General features: G+C 47.7%; 1 protein-coding gene across 4 annotated transcripts in view; it reads left to right on the top strand.

Annotated features, from left to right (window-relative positions):
* LOC105466629 (RNA binding motif protein 20) overlaps nt 1–17058 on the top strand; it is a 197223-nt gene extending 180165 nt beyond the window's left edge. For all 4 annotated transcript variants that reach the window (XM_011715696.3, XM_011715699.3, XM_011715715.3 and 1 more), the window contains exons 12-14: nt 949–1083; nt 8471–8592; nt 13456–17058. In XM_011715696.3, the coding sequence (XP_011713998.2) occupies nt 949–1083; nt 8471–8592; nt 13456–13566 (368 nt within the window). In that variant the 3' untranslated portion in view covers nt 13567–17058. The remainder of the gene's footprint in view (nt 1–948; nt 1084–8470; nt 8593–13455) is intronic.
* Nucleotides 17059–20159: the final 3101 nt, after the last annotated feature.

Raw genomic sequence — 20159 nt, 5'->3', positions numbered from 1 at the left:
TGAAAGAGAGAGTTTAAAATAGGCTAAGCCCTGTCTTCTCTGCCAAGTGGAACCTCAGATCCATCAAGGGGTTTGGGGGAAGGGAGGCAGAGTAGCCTTTAAGGTTCTCACTGTGAAAATACTCAGGGATTTGCTTTACAGAAAGCCTGCAGCACACCAGGCTTTGAAGTGAGAGTCGGGGACAGAAAATACAGAGGAAAGGCTTAAAAATGAACATTTCACCCCAGAGCCCTGTGGGTGGCATGAACTATTAGGTAACTGGGAGGCTTGGGATTTTTTCCATGTCAAGATGACCTGAGCTGTTTTTTACCTGCATGGATCTGAGTTTCCATGGAAACCCCGCCGTGAAATGCCTTCTTGTTGCTAGAGAAACCCTGAGGCCCAGCCTCTGTCTAGAGAAGGCAAGAATAAAGGAGCAGTGAAATCTTCACTTCACTCCAGTCAAACCCCTTTTATTTTGCAGTATAGGTCTTAACATGTGCCAGTGTTAGAGGCTCATTAGCTGACCCAGTGTTTGGGGTTCATATTTAATAACAGCTTGACAAGCTTGGGGAGAGAATGGTATTGCCTGTTTTGCTAGCCTCGGTGGACGTCAGCACAATTTTTGCCCGTCAGTAATTCCCCTGCCTGCAGAGATGGAATGATACTGAGATGGGAGGCATGGGGGGTGGATATTCTCAACTGAAGCCATCAGTAGCCCATCCCCCTGGGCCAAATGCAAAGATTTGCCAAGTTTTATTGTGTGTGGCATTCTTTTGGCAGTGGAAAAAGCTCCTAATGACAGTGCTTTGGTTCTAATTAGCAGCCGTTGCCCTAGCCTTACGTGATTAAGCAGTCCAACGGACAATTCCCAATCATACTATGCAGGGATAGAATTTCAGGGACTCATTGAGGCGTGTTGTATTTCATTTCTTTTCTTTTCTTTTTGCCTTGGTTCATGTTTTGCAGAAAACTCCAGGTATGTGGAAATGAAATCTCTGGAGGTGAGGTCACCAGAGTACGCTGAAGTGGAACTGAAACAGCCCCTTTCTTTGCCTTCTTGGGAACCAGAGGATGTGTTCAGTGAACTTAGCATTCCTCTAGGTAAGCAAAACACACAGTCCTTACTGAAATTCAGGTCTAGGAAATAACAGTTCCATAGCCACCTCTAAGAACTTGAGAGGGCTTTTTGTCATTTTGTTGTTGTCATCGTTTTTTGTCCTTCTGAGACAAGATCTTGCTCTGTCACCCAGGTTGCAGTGCAGTGGCATGATCTCAGCTCACTGCAGCCTCAAATTCCTGCTCTCAAGTGATCCTCCCTCCACAGCCTCCCGAGTAGCTGGGACCACAGGTGCACACCACCAGGCCCGGCTAATTTTTTTATTTTTGTTTTTTATAGAGATGGGGTCTCCAAATGTGGCCCAGGCTGGTCTTCAACTCCTGGGCTTAAGTGATCCTCCTGCCTCAGCTTCCCAAAGTGCCAGGATTACAGGCGTGAGCCACTTCACCTGGCCAGCCTATCATTATTTTAAATGTATGATGCAATAACCTAGATTTGCAAGGGGCAGCTGTAAAGCTTCTTGCAATTTCAGTCTCCTATAGTAGACCAGATACTCCGTGAACACACGCCTTGAATAGCACTGCCCTGGGACCCAGAGCTAAGAAGCCTTGTCTTTCCTGTCAGGGAATGCTTTATTCTTGATGACATGGAGGCTTTAAGCCTAGCCCTTATTCAGGCAGGAAAGCAAATGCCCAGCAGCCTCCATAAAGTCAATAGAAATGAACCTCTTCTGCTATTGTTCATTGCTCCAGCCCTTCCCAGAACAATGCTACATTTTTTTTCTTCTTAGAGGACAAACTTTTTTGAGGCAATGATGCTGAATAGACTGTGTTTGGGACAGACTCCCCCTAGTTCATAGAAAGGGTATTGAGCAGAGAGACCTGGGTTTCTGTCCTTCCTACTTAAGGGTGACTGTGTGTCCTTAGATAAGTCATACCCCTTCTTGAGTCTTAGTTTTCTCACTGTAATTTGGACAGTGATTTTTTCAATGGTGGAAGTGTTGGGAATGAAGTGGGGAGGGAGTTTACTGATGGAATCACCTAGGAGTGAATCCCTTTTCAAAGAGGAGAGTTAAGCAGAGTCTCGGGGAGGGAGTGAAGGCACTTTAATATAATTCCCTGGGAGATTCTGACATAACTATTAACCCAGCAACTCCAGCCTATATCATCTTTGAGTCCTCGCATTAGCTCTGAAAGGTCGGAAAGTAATTAGATAAAGCAGTAGTAGCAGCTGCTCAGAAGGAGAGCTCGGGAAAGTGTCATCTGGGAAAGTGTCACACAGAAGCATGAGAAACACGGGTCATCTGATGCCTGATGACCACGTGTCTGATCATGCAGGGAGGGGCTGGTCAGTGTGGAGGCTCATCCTTTCCATCCACCTTGCTCTTTTTTTCCCTTCTCCTTTAAAAAAATGTCTTACTATTTCTTCCCTCCAGATGTACCATTTTTTTAGTCAGATCTGGAGAGCAAACTTCCTTTTTTTTTTTTTTTTTTTTTTAAGGGATAAATTTGCTGCACAGCATCTCCCAAGACAAAAACGTAAGAAAGAAGGAAAAAGAAATACTAACCTTAGAATAAACTGAGATGACCCTAGTATTTTAGCTGTAGAAAACAGTTGCAAAGGCCACCCTACAGGAGAAGAGAGGCTCCTTCATGCATTCAGCCAGTCAGCAGATACTTACTGGATAACATGGTACTGTGCTAGACACTCTGGGGTAACCAAGAAATATAACGCAAGTCTCTTGTCATCCAAGAACTTGGAACCTAATTGACACTAGCAAAAATTAAGAATAAATTCTGCTACCTTGTCATTTGTGTCTTTTTATTACTGTTTTTCATTACAGAAAGTGTGAAAGACTATTGTAACAAATTCAAAAAATAAGAACCATATCAAGTCAATATTAAAGGTCTGATCTCTTCCCTGCAGTCTCTCCCCAGTCTCCAGAGGTAGCCTACCACTGTCATGCCCACGGTTTTTCTCTCACAAAAATAGGATCACATTACACACATAATGTTCTACAAGTTCACTTAGTAGCGGGTCTTAGAGATTTCTTCATGTCGGTACATAGAGAACACATTCTTTGTAACCACTGCAAATATTCCATCGTAAAAGCTATGCTGTAAATGACTGATCTTTCCTCTGCTGGTGAACACGTAGGCTGTCTGCTCTTTTTCCCATTTTAATAGCTAAGATTTTATTGTTAACATTCCCCATGCAGGCACCATTCCTAGTGATCTGCATGCATTATCACATTTAACCCTCTCAAAACACCTATGAGGTAGGTACTGTTTTTATCCTTATTTAACAGATAAAAAATCTGAGATCGAGAGTCACACAGCTAAGGACAGGCAAAAACCAGAGTCACGTTCAAACCCCAGTCATCTGACTCTAGAGCCATGTTCTTAGCCTTTGTTCTCTGCTGCCTTTCAGATGTGCTTATTCAGTGGTATGTGTGTGCCAGTATTCCTGCGGGATAGCATCCTAGCCAGGGGGTTGTAGGGTCATAGGGTCATATGTATTTGCATTTTAAATTTTCATAATTGCTACTAAATTGCACTCCAAAAAGATGGTATCAGTTTTCACTGTGACCTTGAGTGAGAGTTCCCAATATCCACCTCCCATTGGATTTTATCAGTTTTTAATCTTTCCCAACCAGTTAGGAGGAAACTAGTATCTCGCCTTTTTAAAATTGGCTGTATTGAGGTATAATTGATATGTAGTAAGTGCACATAAGGTGCATAGTTTGATCAGTTTTCACCTATAAATATACCCGTGAGACCATCACCACAGTCAAGACTGGGAACAATGTTCATCATATCTCAAATTTCCTGTCTCCTATGTAACCCCTCCCTCCCCACAGTGCAACCCCCAGGTAAAGGATCTCCTTTCTGTCACTAAATATTAGTTTGCACTTTCTAGAGTTTTACATAAAGGAATCATATTGTATGTGCTAGTTTGGCTTCTTTTGCTCAACATCATTGAGATTCATCTGTACTGTTGGGTGGATCAGTAATCTGTTTCTTTCTTTCTTTCTTTCTTTTTGAGACAAAGTTTTGTTCTTGTTGCCCAGGCTGGAGTATGGTGGTGTGATCTCGGCTCACTGCAACCTCCACCTCCCAGGTTCAAGCAATTCTCCTGCCTCAGCCTCCAGAGTAGCTGGGATTACAGGGACCTGCCACCACACCTGGCTAGTTTTTTTGTCTTTTTTAGTAGAGATGGTGTTTCACCATATTGGCCAGGCTGGTCTTCAACTCCTGATCTCAGGTGATCCACCTGCCTCAGCTTCCCAAAGTGCTAGGATTACAGGTGTGAGCCACTGTACCCGGCCAGTCTGTTTCTTTTTATTGTTGAGGAGTATTGCATTGCAGATATGGATACATCACATTGTTTATTCATCTGTCGACAAATATTTGGGTTGTTTTCAGATCGGGGCTTTTACAGATTGTACTTGTTACTAGTCTTCAGTTAGCTTTGAGACTCATTATCTCATTGGTCCCCCAAGGAAGAGTATGGGATGAGGTTCTGCATTTGACAGGTGAGGAACCTGAAGTTCAGAGACTTACCCAAGATGACATTAGCAAATGCAGGTTAGAACTCAGGATTTCTCAGCCTGGGCAACATAGGGAGACCCCGTCTCTACAAAAAATAAAATAAAATAAAAACTAGCCAGGAGTGGTGGTGCACATCTGCAGTCCCAGCTACTCGGGAGACTGAGGTAGGAGGATTGCTTGAGCCTGGGAGGAGATCCAGGGTGCAGTGAGCCATTATTGTGCCTCTGCACTCCAGCCTGGGCAGCAGAGTTAGACCCTGTCTCAAGAAAAGGAAAAGAAAAAAAAAAAAAGAACTCAGGATTTCTGATCTCAGATCACTCTGTTCTCTGGGTTCTTCCAGTTCAGGCAGCAGCACAGTGTAGGAAAGGCAGTTTTTGCGCAGAAACTACGAACACAGTGTGTGGAATCTGATTCCCTGAGTTTAAATCCCCTGTCTACTACTTACTGGCTGGATGACAAAGAGCAACTGATTTAACCTCTCTGCTTGGATTTCTTCATCTGTGAATCAGCCATAGTAATAGGAGCCTACTATGCAGAGTTATTTTGAGGATTAAATGAACAAATACTGGTAAGGTCTGAGTGGCTTCTAGTGGGAGGTACTTAATAAGGGTTGTCTATTATTATTATTCACTCATGAACTATTTAAGACCTATTATGGCTCCTCTCACTGGGGCTGCATAACCCTTTACCCTCCAGGGCTGGTCACTACTGGCGTGGAGATTTCTAGGGAGGTGAGAGACAATTTTTTGGCTTTGTTCCTGTGGAAAGCATAGCGTTGAAATAAGGGATGTCAAGGACTGGGTTTCCAGTTGGGAGGAAAGGGAGGCCAGTCCCGTTGCTCAGGGACCGGGGGTGGGCATGGCTGGGGAAGTACACTGCACTTGAAATCCAGGCCAGCTCTGCATGACCCTCGCCAGTGCGAGCCTGCCAAGGCCTGCTCTCAGTAGAAACAAACAGCTTTGCCTGCAAAGTGCAAGTTCCCTCCTCTATCCATCCCAGCTTTACTAGGATGACAGAGTTATAATTACCCGTGCCATGAGCTATTATTAGAAGCCAAATGGAGCTTTCATGATCCTAGTAGAGGCTGAAAAATGGGGGATTGAGTGGCTCCAGAACACATCAGGGCCGGGGCAGTGTGTCCTGATGCTGCCTCTTCACGTCCCCCTCACATTCCAGAAGTGTCCTGAGTTGTGCAGTGGGATTTGTGGTGTCTGCAGCAACCCCGTTATTCTGGTCCAAGTTAGCAGCTGTTGGGATTTCTCCCAACCCAGGCTTCTCTTCTCTGCCTGGTGGCTGCCTGGTACTGCCCGAACCTGCGGAGCCGGGGCCAGGGAAGAAAGTTGCCACCAAACTGTGGAGCCGGGTTCCCCAGGTGGCCTTGGGGAGAGGTTGGGGTTCAGATGAGAAGGCCAACATTTAGGCACTTATTAACAGCTTCTGTGATGAAATATTTAACACGTGTCTCCAAACCAGTATTATCTGAGCACCAGGCAAAATGATAGGTGCTTCCCCTAAACATCACTTGTAGCATTATTATTCCTATTTCGCAGATGAGGAAACTAATCTCAGAGAGGGTAAACAGTGTGCCTGAGGTCACACAGCATAAGTAAGAGTTGGGTTTGACTCTACATTCTATTTTCTCTTCATGACACTGTGGCTTCCAAGGGTTTTTTGTTTGTTTGTTTGTTTGTTTGACAGTAGAAGTCTTTGTTCAGGTGCAATCTCTCCCAGAACTTACAGAGGATAACTCCAGCTACACTGCCAGGGGCTTTGGCTCCAGCTCAATCCCTGCTTCAGGGCCTGTGGTAGCTCCTAGGGCAGCTGTACCCCTTCTGGGGGTCCCTCCGACAGGGACTCAGAGGACTCAACAGAGGGCTTAATAAAAATCCCAGGGCTTCTTTCTTGGTACCACCCAGCTGGCTCAGAGGCTGGGACGGGACTGAGAGTGTGGCTCTGATCAAAGCCCTCCTTTTATCCCCGCTGCCCCTCTCCTGTGTTGTGGGGGTCTCGGCTCCCTGCAGAGCAGCAGCAAAGGGAAAACTATTTTGTAACAACAGAGGAAGGAGGCAGACCTTGCTGAATGCGCCTCTGCCAGCACCAACAGCCAGGAGCCAGGACCTGTTTGCGAGGTGGAGGGGAGAACTGGCCCCCACAGCCCAAGCTGGGGCCACTTTTCCATCCTTTGCACAGAGGAAGGGAAGGACACTCAACCTCCTTCCGGGCACCTGGGCCTGAGTGAGGCCCCCTCGCTTCTGGGGGCCACTGCTGAGGGCATGGCGTGTAGCCTGCGATGTGGCAGTTAGAGAAAGCCAGGCTGAGGAGGACACCTCAGGCCCCGGACTGCAGCCTCACTGTCAGTCCGGGCAGGCCTCCTGGGCTCCCTCCTTCCCTCCCATCTCCCTCCCTCAGAGCTGCCCTTCACACTGATAAGTGGCTATTTTGAAATGGAAAAAAAGTTCTAGTGACAAGTGTAGGCTGCTTGCCTCTGACAGGGTCTCCTAAGCACTTAGCTCAGTGTCCTGGGAGGTGGGAGGAGGAAAGTGAAGCCACCCAAGCAGCTGGGCTTGCAGTCGGCCACGCTGTGCCTTGGAGCGGTTGTCATAAGTGGAGACCTTTCCTGTCCCCACCCCTGCAAGAAATTGCTGTTCCCCTGCCTCTGCCGTTCCCAGGCCCCTTCCCCCCTTCTACCCAGGATGGCCGGACCTGAAACCATTGCCCAGCCCCAGAAAAGAGAGGCTTGCCCCCAAACCTGCAGGTGGGATTGGGTGTTCCAAGCATTACCCCTCTTTCTTAGTTCCCTGATGGGTCCTGCTTCTCCCGGCCCTCACACCCTGCCCTTTGGCTGGCACTGCACAGTCAGGGGCCTGGTAAACAGTACATGTGTTCCTACCTCCATTCTCAGGTGAGGAAACTGAGTCCCAGGAGCAGTTTGGCTAACTCTCCCCAGGTCACATGGGTTCTTAGCATCTGACCTCAACCCTCTTAGAGCTGGGCTCTTTCCACTCCGCTGATTGACTGTGTCTTCGAGAGGAGAACTGTGACCTGCAGAACACCTTCGTGGAGGCTGGAGCAGCCACCATCCCTTCAAGGATGAATCCCCTGGCTGTGACATTGTCACCCCTCTGTGGTGGTGGTGCCATTTTTTTCCTTTGCTTGGAATCAAAAGGCCTCCCAGAATTCTGGGACCTATATTTAATAAATCACAAATGAAATGCTAATTGATGGTTCAGATGTAAAGACTGGAGGAAGTGGGAAAGTGTTAATGATATACAATTGCATGAAAAAAAGAGGACAGAGAATTGTAATTAGGGTATGACTAAAACGGTCCCACAAAAAGAGGCCTACATATAGGTTAATCATGTGGAGGAAAATATTTGGATTGGAGTGACTCTGGGTGATTTTTTCCTTCTGTTTATTTACTTTTTTTTCTGTAAAGAACATAATTCTAAAATAAACAAAAATGAGAGAATTCTTCGAGAGTCCTGGTCACAGCAGCTGCAGAGAGAGGTATAGTGTGGAGAATGAAATCCAACAAGTGAAATATCAGAAATATCAGAAATCACCTTCATTGTTCTTGGAAGGAGGCTGATAGTAGGAGAACAGGCCAGTGGCAGGCCGTGGAATGGCTAAGTGCTTACGACACTGCCAAGTCCATCCCTTATATTCACAACCACCTGTGAATGGAGTGGGTGTGAGTCTCTTTGTGACTGTTCTGCAAATGAGGAAACTGAGGCTTGGCGAAGCTTGTTAACAGCCAAGGTCAACAGCAAGTGTTGGGTGGAGCTCGTGGCTCCCATTTCTACCTGATGGCTGCCAGGACACAGGGGCCTGCCTCCCACGCCATCCTAACCCTGTCTGTCTATCCCCCATCCTTCCCCAGGGGTGGAGTTCGTGGTTCCCAGGACTGGCTTTTATTGCAAGCTGTGTGGGCTGTTCTACACGAGTGAGGAGACAGCAAAGATGAGCCACTGCCGCAGTGCTGTCCACTACAGGAACTTACAGGTAACCATCCACCCTCCTTGCCCAGCAGGCCAGGGGCTCCCCAGTCTCCATAACCGGGCCAGGTGTCTGGGGTCCTCGGCCTTGCTTGCCTCTGAGTCTAGCTCCCACCTGCAAGGCCTACTCCAGGCCACAGGTTACTTACCATTCCCCAAGCACACAAAGCTGTTTCCTGCTTCTGTGTCTGTCTCCTTCCACTACTCGGAGAACTCCTGATCTTCCCATAGACTTGATTCCATCAGGCTGCTCTCCACATGGTGGCTACCTCCCATGTTGCTCCTAGCACATGTCTCTACTTTAGTACTTAAAACATCCTGTTTGGATTGGCTTTGGCAATATCCGCCTCTCCCTCTATACTGTGAGTAACTCAAGTTAGGCCAGTGTTCCTCCGGCCTGTGACTGGGGCTGACCCCTTCCCACAAGACTCGAATGTTCCAGTTTTTCTCTGTTTCTGTTCCCCTATGCAGGTATCCCTGCTTCCTAGAATAAAAAACCACTGCTTTGTTCTTTTTAGCTGTTCATCCATACAGCAAATACTTACCACAGGCATGCTAGGTACCAGACACTATTCTAGGGACTGGGGATACTGTAACAACAACAGTAAAGTGGACAAAATCCCTGTTCTCATGGAGTTTTCATCCTAATGTAGGTGACAAGCAATAAATAAAATAAATGGTGTAGTATGTTAAAAGACGACATATAAAAAATACTGTATACACCGTATTTCACCCAGTCTAAGGTGCCATCATTTGTAAGGCACCATTATTTTTTCGTACCAACTAGAAAAAAAAATGTTGCAAATCAAGTGATGAGACTCCACCAACTGTAAAATGCATTTTTATTTCAGAGATATTAATGTGTATTAATATTAATATTAAGGTGCATCTCAAGACACCTGCTGTTTTTACTACAAGGAATCACACTAGTTATTTGAACCACAAGGCTTTGACTCAAGGAGTCCTCACAGTGGCTGTGCCCAAGTCCCAGGCTAGGCATTACTATTATCATTAAATTGTTTAAAAGTGACTGATCTAGCCATTCTTAACCAGGGACATGATCCAGACTCATCTGAACAGTATTTCTTTTTTTTTTTTTTTTTTTTTTGAGACGGAGTCTCGCTGTGTCTCCCAGGCTGGAGTGCAGTGGTGTGATCTCAGCTCACTGCAAGCTCCGCCTCCCAGGTTCACGCCATTCTCCCGCCTCAGCCTCCCAAGTAGCTGAGACTACAGGCGCCCGCCACCACGCCCGGCTAGTTTTTTGTATTTTTAGTAGAGACGGGGTTTCACCATGTTAGCCAGGATGGTTTCGATCTCCTGACCTCGTGATCCACCCGCCTCGGCCTCCCAAAGTGCTAGGATTACAGGCTTGAGCCACCGCGCCCGGCCCTGAACAGTATAGGTACTAAGTTAGATATTTAGTAAAATTTGGGGGTGGAAGGCAGGTTGCAGGGAGATGTAATTTAAGAAAGTTCTCCAAAAGATTCAAATGTGCATGCCTAGTTAAAACAACAACAACAACAACAACAACAAAAAAAAAACAACAACAAAAACTCAGATATGGGCCAACTTTCTTGTTTAATGATTGAGAAAATTGAGGCCCAGAGAAGCTATGTAATTTGTCCAAGGCCACGCAGATAGTGAGTTACTGGGCCTAGGATCAAATCGCCTGATTCAGAATCACTTTCGTCTTTTCACTCTACTATACTAGTCTTGGAAACTGAGACCCAGAATGTCATGGCCTGGGTCACCATCTGCAGAGGACTCTCATAGGCTATGCCCAAACTCAGGTCATTTAAGCCTTTTGATTTCCCTCTGGAGAGCAGCTGCTCTGTGACTGAGGCAGCCACAGGGCCTGTGGCCCAGGGCTAGGCCTCTCCAGGGGCAAGGCAAGAAAGGCCTGACTTGGCCAGATCAGGAGGGTCAGACTGGGTCCCACAAAGCCAGCTGAGGGAAGTCATCTAGCTTGAAGACATAATCATCCCTTTTCCCGACAAGATGAAACCTACACAATGGCAAGGATGGAAGGGGTCTTGGAAATCATCTGGTCCTGATTTTCCCAAACCTTCGTCTTTGTACCAGCTGGCATCTTTTTGAAATACAGCTTTCTGGGCCAGGCACAGTGGCTCACGCCTGTAATCCCAGCACTTTGGGAGGCCGAGGCGGGTGAATCACGAGGTCAGGAGTTCGAGACCAGCCTGACCAACATTGTGAAACCCCGTCTCTACTAAAAATACAAAAATTAGCTGGGCGTGGTGGCGCATGCCTGTAATCCAAGCTACCCAGGAGGCTGAGGCAGAAGAATCACTTGAACCTGGGAGGTGGAGCTTGCAGTAAGCTGAGATTGCGCCACCGCACTCCAACCTGGGCAACAGAGCGAGACTCTGTCTCAAAAAAAAAAAAAAAGAAAGAAAGAAATGCAGCTTCCTGGATCTCACCCTACACTTGTTTTCTCTAGGGCTGGGCCTGAGAGTCTGTATTGTAGACCATCCTTATGTCAGGCTCTGCTATGTTGGCGTGAGAACCTTTTCTCTCATCCAGCATTTGCAGTGGTATTGTGCAGCCCTTCAGGGGGCCACACAGTTCAAGGTCACCTTGGAAGTTAGGAAGAGTTCAGACTTGCCAGGGCCTCTAATTCTAATTCATGTATGTTTCCCAGGGCAGTGGACTGCACTGTGTTCTGAGCCTCTGGGCCACGCCCCCAGGCAGATTCCCCTGCCCGCAGCAGGCCAGAGCCATTCTTGTGGCCTTGGGGTGCCTTGGGGTAGACACTGGCTAAGCCCCTCGTGCCAGCCAGCAGCAGTGCAGCTTTACCTGGTGCACCGGCTGGGGAGCTGGGAGTTTCCAACCACAGGCTTCCCAGGTAGGATTTCTGTCAGTGGCTTTGACAGAATGCCTCTGTCCACACAGTCTCCCCCACCTCAAGCAGCAGGTGATGACTGACACTTGAATCAGGCAACTTTTAAACTTAACACAACTGAGAGGCCTTGAGTTGAGGACCAGAGATTGCTCCTAAAGGCAGGAAGCAGGTTGAAGGAGCCTCTGTTCTCTCTGAGCAGCCTGTGCTGTGCCCCACGGCTGGTCACGGCTCTGCAAGAACCCACCCAGAGTGATTCAGAACAACAGGTGGAGCCAGCGCTCGATAGGAAAACTAGATACCTGCTTGGCTCCAGGCCCTGGAGCGGAATGTGTCCATGTACTGGACGCTCATTCACTTGCCTTCCTCAGCACATGGTTTACCCTCCCTGAGCCAAGGCAGAGGAGAACCCAGGCCCTCCATCAGCAGCTTTGCCTGCTGCCATCCACCGTTTGCTCTTCTCCCAGTCAGGCTGCACCCATTTCTGGAAGCCAACTGCAGTCTCTTCTATGGAGAGAGCAGGCAGACCTGGTCATCTCACACACACCCTGTCATTTGACCTTCAAACCATCCCAGAAGGGAGGGTGAGGACAACTGTTCCTCCCATTTAGCAGATTAGTAGTCTGAGGCTGGGAGAAGAGGAGTGGCTTTCTCCAACTCATATGGCTGGTGCTGTGCTAATAAGAAAAGCCCACATGACTGAGTGTTTATTCTGTGTCAAACGCTGTGCTGAATGCCTTGTGTTGCCTCTCTTCAACTTCACAGCAACCTTATGCGGTAGTTACTGTTATTCCCCTCCCTTCACAGATGTCAGAGATATTTGATAACTTGCCTGCTGAGGGCTAGGATTTGAACCCAGGTCATCTGACTTCAAAGTGCACACACTTAACCACCGTACTGGTCTACACCCTTCGGTCTCCTAATCCAGTGCTCTTTGCCTTTTCCTTGCTGCCCTGTCAGAGAACCCCAGCTGGGGCCTCAAACCTGTCCTAGTCTGCCTCACTGTGTTGACTCCAGATAGCCCAAGAAAGGCCCGACCTGGCTCACAGTGTTGGGCCGGGCCAGTCATAGCAGTGAGTGTTCTGGGGTCATGCAGAGGCAGCCCTCAGCGATGGAACAGACAGGCCCATTTTCAAATCCGCCAAAAGACCTCCAAGGCTCCCCACCCACTAGCCTGCCCTGACAGGAAACAGGTTGTTAAGAGTCTCAAATGTCAGGCCGTGGTGCTGTTTTGCACAGCTGCCATAGGCCAGCGCTCATTTACCCTGCCTTCCAGCTTCCCTCCCTCTGCCTTTTAGGCGTAGATATGTTGCCTAGAGCTTGGGTTGTTTCTGGAAAACAGAGTTGTTTTGGGAGTTAAATGAGCTTATTTAAGTCAAGCAGTTAGAACAGCACTTCACACTAGATAAGGGCTTTGGAAGTGTTTGCTATTATAGCTCTACTTTCTACTCTCTTTCTCTTTCTTTCTTGTTTCTTTTTTTTTTTCTTTTTTTTTTTTTAGACAGAGTTTCGCTCTAGTTACCCAGGCTGGAGTGCAATGGCGTGATCTCGGTTCACAGCAACCTCTGCTTCCCAGGTTCAAGCGATTCTCCTGCCTCAGCCTCCTGAGTAGCTGGGATTACAGGCATGCACCACCACACCCAGCTAATTTTTTGTATTTTTAGTAGAGATGGGGTTTCTCCATGTTGGTCAGGCTGGTCTCAACTCCCGACCTCAGGTGATCCACCCGCCTCGGCCTCCCAAAGCGCTGGGATTACAGGTGTGAGACACCCACACCCAGCCTGTACTTTCTACTTTTTCTACGGGAGACATGTATTACTTGTAACCTAACATAATGAGGTACTTAGCATAAGTTCTGTAGCCTAGGGGGATCTATGAACCAGGAAGAGGGTAAACCCCACAGCTGGGCACAGATGCCAGGAGAAGGATGATCGAGGCATGTCCCCTCCTCTCCTCTCCTTCTAGGTCCCTACTAATGTGTCCCTTCCTCCACTTCCCCTCTTCTTTCCACAGAAATATTTGTCCCAGCTGGCCGAGGAGGGCCTCAAGGAGACGGAGGGGGCAGGTAGCCCGAGGCCGGAGGACAGTGGAATCGTGCCACGCTTCGAAAGGAAAAAGCTCTGATGCTTCTGCTTCTACTGCTGCTGCAAGGTTGGAAAGGAGAGCTTGCCGAAGGAAGCGGGGCCTTCCTGATTCTGGGGACAGGACTAAAGCCTGAGAGGAAGGGAAACCAAGCAGGGCACATTGCTTGCGTTTGCTGCCAGAGACTCAGTGAAATATGAAATGTCTCCAGGAGCCAAGTCACCCAGGTGTGTCCAGCCCACTGAGGGTCACCAACTCTCTCCCTGTTGACTCTTGTTTCTCTCAAACCATCTTTCAATTCGTTTTTCTCTCTTTTCCTCTTGTTCTCTCTCTCCCTCTCTCCTTATGTGCCAAGAATCATTTCCTTTTCACAAAACCCAACTTCTCAGGGATTTTCACAGTGTTTAAATTCTTGATAGGATCTAATACGTCAGGCCTGGCTGAGTCACGCAAGGAAAAGGTTTAATGGAAACTCCTGGGTCAGGCAAACCCCTGCAGTGAGTCTACAGCAGTATCTCTGTCTGGTGTCCCGTGTATCCCCTGCGTTGGGGAGCCGAGTCGGGTCTGCAGTCCCGGTGAGGGGACATCACGGACAATCTGTTGGCAGAGCTGGGAGGGACTTCATTAACCTCTTCCTCCAGCTGGGCCACCCTTTTGAAAAGCCCCTGTTTTTAATAACTCTTTCATCCTGTCAGTTCTTCTAGAAGTCTGCCAGACCTATGCCTTAAAGTAAAATAAAATGAATTTTAGAGAAGATGAAAAGAGCCCTTCATTGTGGAAGCTCTGATAAGTTTCCTCCAAACTTACTTCCCTCCTCTTGATTTCAGGAGATGTCAGGGTTTGTTCTATTCTGGACAATGAATTTGGTACAAATTCACTATAATTAAAAATAAAAACAGAAGCATCTTCCTCCAGCTAAAGCAGCAGTTGGCGTGGGTTTAGGTGGAATGCTGGCCTTTCTGCAATGTGTAGCATTGGCTTGAGACACCGTTCCAGGCTGTGGAAAACAGAGTTGTTTGGAGGGTTAAATGAGCTTATTTAAGTCAAGGAAACATCATCTGTCCTTCACTCAGCCGTGGTGCCTGCACTCTGGGGTACAACCTCCTCTCAATGGGATGGTTTTTAAATGGCCCCCCAGTTGGGGGAGAAGCTAAGGAAAGAGAAGGCTGCAGAGCCAAAGAGTGGCATTGAAGTTTGCTGGGTGTCTGTAGGTGGACCCTTTCCAGCCGGGCAGATAATTGAGGGCTCCTTGGGTTTGACTGCCTGTGCAGACTTTGATGCCAAAATGTTATGAAAAGTCCTGATTCCCACTGCTCTTTCTGGTACTGGAGGGTGGGTACCTTCAGGCTGTGGGGTCTGTAGTCTGATATTCCATTGAAAGGGTATGGGATAAAGGTGCTGGGGGAAATGAGGCTCAGCCACAGCCATAGAGAGACCCTCTGGCAGGTAAGAAGGGGGGCGTGGAGCTGTTTTCCTGAGCTGAGATACTCTCCTGAAAGCACCCTTCATAGCTTAGCCCAGGAAAAATAAAACAAGGAAGACAGGTCACTCTCCCCTAGGCAGTTCCTGTTGTTTCATTCCTGACCTTGGGCAGGCAGACTGAGAAGGGACTGTGTAGGGTTTTGTTTTGTTTTGTTTTCATTTTCCTTTTTATGGCATGTGAGATCATACTGCACATTCTGTCCTCTGTACTAATAGAGGAAGGGCAGAGAGATTAGTTCAAGGCTGACATTTTATATCAGGTAACTGAGGCACACAAAGGGAACAAATGAAGAACATAAAATGATCAGTGTAAACCTGAAAGCATGCAGTCATTGGCAAGGGACGTACTCCTGGGAGCTGGTGAGAGAGAACAGTTAAGGCAAGCACCGGGTGAAAGCGGACCAGCTTGAACAGGTGTGATGCGGAGAGGTTGGAAGAAGCAAGAAACCTGAACTCATCATCATCATCAGACTATTAAATAAAATTTATAGGAGGCTGTTGGTTTGAACTGAGCTCCTGCACTAGGCCCAACAGACCAAAACAAAAGGGAGTCACTCATGTTAAAGTTCTGTCTTCCAAGAAATCAGGAGAGAGAGAGAGAGAAAGAGAATAGCCAAATCCCCAAACAGGCCAGTTTTAACCAGCATGATGAAGAAGTGTCCTTGGTTTTAACCTTTATAAGGAAAGCAACTTTGAGATGACCAGTCTGGTTTTTGTTCTTTGTGTCTGCTTTCCTCAGCCCTTTTCTGTCTATAAAGCCAACCTCCTCCGCTCAGCTCCTGGGAACACTCATTCTATTTTATAGAATGACGTGTTGCCCAATTCTAGAATCAAAAATAAAAGCCAGCTAAAATCTTTAAAGTAAATTTGTTGTAATTTTATCTTTTGAGAAGACCATATGGGGGCTGCTGAAAAGTTGGTATCTCAAATAAAGTCTGAAGATCGTGGCTCAGCCCAGATTGTTCCCCTGGAACTCCACAGGTTTGAACCTGGCATTCTGGACACCAGCTCTGCCTCCTCCATTTCTCAGAAAACCTTTGATCTTGTGTGTCTTTCTTGCCACTGAAGGGAATTCTGGGGGCAGTTCTTTGGCCTTCTTGCTGAACTTTGCTGGAAATAGCATACAATTTTTATCAGAGGCTAGAACTGTACATTATCAGAGAGACTGGACACTTTATCCCCTAGCAAAGTGGGAGCAGACTTCACTAGCTCATTCTGCTCCACCCCTGCCTTCCCCCACCCCCCATCCCCAGCAGCATTTCCGGAAATCCAGATGGTCGTGTAGTGTTATGGCTCCCATGTGATAGACTGGCCTTCATATTGGAAAGCTAGGGAGGGCCCCTGGGAGGGAAAGAGATAAGGCACTATCTGCATTCAATCAGAACCTTCAGTTTAAAATCATCTAAGAGTCTATACTTGTGTACATATGTATTTATTTTTATTTATTTTTATACAATTCCATTGGCATGGTCCTTCACCGACCCTATGATTTGCACTTTTTATTCCTACGTGTGCCACACACAATGCAGTATTAAAGGCAACCAGGAAAATATTGATTTGTTTTTTAAAGCTTTTTTTCAGTGTTTTGTCAGCCATTTCAAAGTGTCTCCCAGAAAAGGATGCTGAAGAGCAATTGCTACCTTGAGCAACAGATTCATATTTACCCCAGGTTAATATAACAAAAGGCCTGTATAATTTTCTTTTCATTGTTAACACCCAAAATAGCATCTATCTAGACAGTATCCCCAAAGAATTTGGAAAATTTGATGGTGTGAGCAGCAGCCATTAGTATCAGGGTTTCCCATTCTTGGACAGTCCAAGGCTGTGACCTGTTAGATAATTAGATTATACTTGAACTGGACCAGAGTTTGTTTTTTGAATTTATGAGAAAAACAAAAACACTAAGTTAATTTAAGTTTGAACTTGTAAAGTATTGAAATTCGTTGAGTGTCCTATAAATTGTCACGACTTTTCCTGATCTGTATAACTGACTGCAAAGTGTTTGTTTTTACAAAAGAGAAAAGATTTTTAATAAAGAGAATTTGAAAGCTGTGAGTGAGTGACTCTGTGTCATGCAGGGGTCCCTGGCATTTGGCTGGGGAAGGCTCACCAAGCAGAAAGGCTGACATTTGGTCCCTTTGAATTATGAATTATTTTCAAGGGTTGAACAGAAAGGACAAAACAGGTTTTCTTAGGGCTCCAGTTAGGCTACCAGATAGAAACAGAGATTCTCAGGGGTGATCCTTGGAGGATGAGTCTGACTAGGTGGGGGCTGCTGTCCTTTTGGAGGCTCAGATATGAACATTTCTTGGCCTCTTATAAACTCCTAGCTTTGCTACCCAGTGTCCCGCACCAGGGTTAGGCCATTTCTGGCAGTTCCATCCCCTGTGAAGATGAATATCTGGTGGTCAGTGCTGCAGTGGAAATAGCAGGCCCAAGCAGAGGCCTGGCCCTGCCCCTGTTAGCCCATGACTTCCTAAGGCCCGCTTCCTTGGGTGTAAAAGAAGATAAGAATATTAATTGCTCTGGGTGCGGTGGCTCCCAGCACTTTGGGAGGCCGAGGTGGGTGGATCATGAAGTCAGGAGATTGAGACCATCCTGGCCAACACGTGAAAACCCATCTCTACTAAAAATACAAACATTAGCCGGGCGTGGTGGTGTGCACCAGTAGTCCCAGCTACTCAGGAGGCTGAGGCAGGAGAAGGGCTTGAACCCAGTAGGCGGGGGTTGCAGTGAGCCGGGATCGCGCCACCGCACTCCAGCCTGGGTGACAGAGCAAGACTTCCGTCTCAAAAAACAAAAAAGAATGTGAATCGCCTCCCAGGGTTGTTTCAGGGTTAAGATAATTGCTGGTGGAAGCACTTGGTGTGCTGCAGGTCACCAAATCTTGTTTGTTTTTGCAATCTGGACAGCAGCCCTCCAAATTTCAGGAGTTCTTAAGTTGTTTCTCAACCGTTTATTCTAGCAAAACAATGCCAGTCTTCTGGGACCGGTTGGCCAGTCCTTTGAATGGCCCGGAACCTTCTCTGGGCCCTTCCCTTTTGTTGGCAGTGCTCCTGAGTCAACAGGGAGGGGCTGGGCAGCCTGGACCCAGAGGGCAAAGTGAGGGGGCCGCCTGCAACTCCTGGGAGCAGATTGCAGGTCTGAGGAAAGTTCCTGCTGAACCTGTTGCTGTCTGCACCCCACCCCCACCTCCTGTGGTCATCCCTGGACCAAGCTCAGGCCTCCAGTTTCCAACCAGGAGGGGTAGGGAAACCTCCTTTTCTGCAACTGCTATCTATGTCCCAGATGGTCAAAGCAGTGAATGGGCTTGGACTGGTTCTGTTGCCCTAAGTTCAGGATCCAGGATGCTTGGGGGTACCCCTGGTGCCTAGTGCTAGCTTGTTGTTCTACGTGGCACAACTCTAGAGAGGGCGTCCACATTGTATCCTATAGGATAGCACCCCCTGGAGTTGTGCAATGCAGATACCCAGCCAGGGACACCCCCTTCCCTCGAGTTGCAGTTGTTCACCCAAGCCCGGGTGTTCCCATTTGCTCTCTGATATCTCTGTGGGCCCTAGAGCCTGATTCTGAGCCAGTCCACCGGGCTGGACCACTGCCACTCAGACCTACTCCCTGTATCATACCTATCCCCAGGGATCAACTCCAGGCTGCCCCTGCCTGACTCTGCCACAGCCTAGACACTGGGTTCACTCCTCATAATGCCTTACTAGGTCAGGGCACTTGGATACTAACCTTGTTTGCTTTTCTTTGTTTGTTTATTCGAGACAGGCTCTCACTCTGTCACCCAGGATGGAGGGCAGTGGCGCACGATCTCAGCTTGCTATGGCCTCTATTTCCTGGACCCAAGCCATCCTCCTGCCTCAGCCTCCCTAGTAGCTGGGACTACAGACATGTGCCACCACATCTGGCTAATTTTTTTGTAGCGATAGGGTTTCACCATGTTGCCCAGGCTAGTTTCAAACTGCTGGGCTCAAGCAATCTGCCTACCTCAGCCTCCCAAAATGTTGGGATTACAGGCATGAACCACCGAACCTGGCAACAGCAACTGTTAACTATCCTCTTAGGCAGTGGTTGGACATCTGGGCTCAACCCTGTAGACTCCCTGTTCTCTTTTCCCACCATGACGATCCTACAAGGGTGCCTATCCTGAGTGAAATTCCAAGCATGTTAGAGAAGGATGGCCCAAGAGACCTCCAAGTCTCTGCTTTTATAAGTGAGAAAACAGGCCCAGAGAAGAGACATGACTTGTTTGAGGCAACACAGCTTATTGGTATAGGACCAAGACTAGAATCCAGATCCCCTGAGTAGTTTTGCTGGGGCTACTTGGAGAGATTACGATATTTCAATTACATTATCTTGTGAATTTTCCAGGTCTAGTCCTAGCTGGACTCTGGCATGCAGCAAGGGACTCAAGAGAAATCATGGATTCTCATGCTTCGGGTGCATCAGCCACACCTGGTGAGCTTGCTAAAAATGCAGATTCTTGGCCCCTCCCATGGAGATTCTGACTCACTAGGTCGTGGGGAGGGCCCAGGCATTTGCATCAGCAAGCCTGGGGGGTAATTCAATGCAGGTGCAGATCACCGATCACACTTAGAGTAACACTGCCCTAGATGTCAACCAGGGACTTCCCCAGCAGCTCCTAGAATAGAAGCGGCATTTATTTTACTGGGTGGTAGGTCAGGAGAGATATGAATGGAGACCGTTCAAGGTAGGGATGCTCTAGTGTGAAAAAGCCTTGACAGTAGGAGGCAGAGAAAAGGAGACCAGCATGGCCATGGCGGAAGGGGCTGGTGGCAGCTGGTGGGTGGGGGAGCCAGCGAAGGATGGGGGTGGGAGCGTGTCATAGTCATCAAACTGGGTTTGGGAGCATGTGTTATGATTTTTAGTTGGGTTCGTACTTACTGTGCTTAGGCATAAGTCAATTTTCCAGCGCTCTCTTTATCTTTGTTAATGGCTAGAAGTGTTGTGGTTATTAAACGGCTCCTCGAGATCTGATGGAATTCCTGCCGCTGAGGACAGAGAGCTGTGTGGAGTCAGCAATCCTTTCTCAGAGGAGAGAAAACGAACAGGGCCACTGCCCAGAGCCATGTCACTGTCAGCGAGGAACTCTGGGGTCACACACACTTTCTCTTCCTCTTCCATGAGCC

The sequence above is a fragment of the Macaca nemestrina genome, chromosome 9, assembly GCF_043159975.1.
Source record: "Macaca nemestrina isolate mMacNem1 chromosome 9, mMacNem.hap1, whole genome shotgun sequence".
NCBI classification, from domain to species: domain Eukaryota; kingdom Metazoa; phylum Chordata; class Mammalia; order Primates; family Cercopithecidae; genus Macaca; species Macaca nemestrina.
This window is presented reverse-complemented; position numbering and strand designations above follow the sequence as displayed.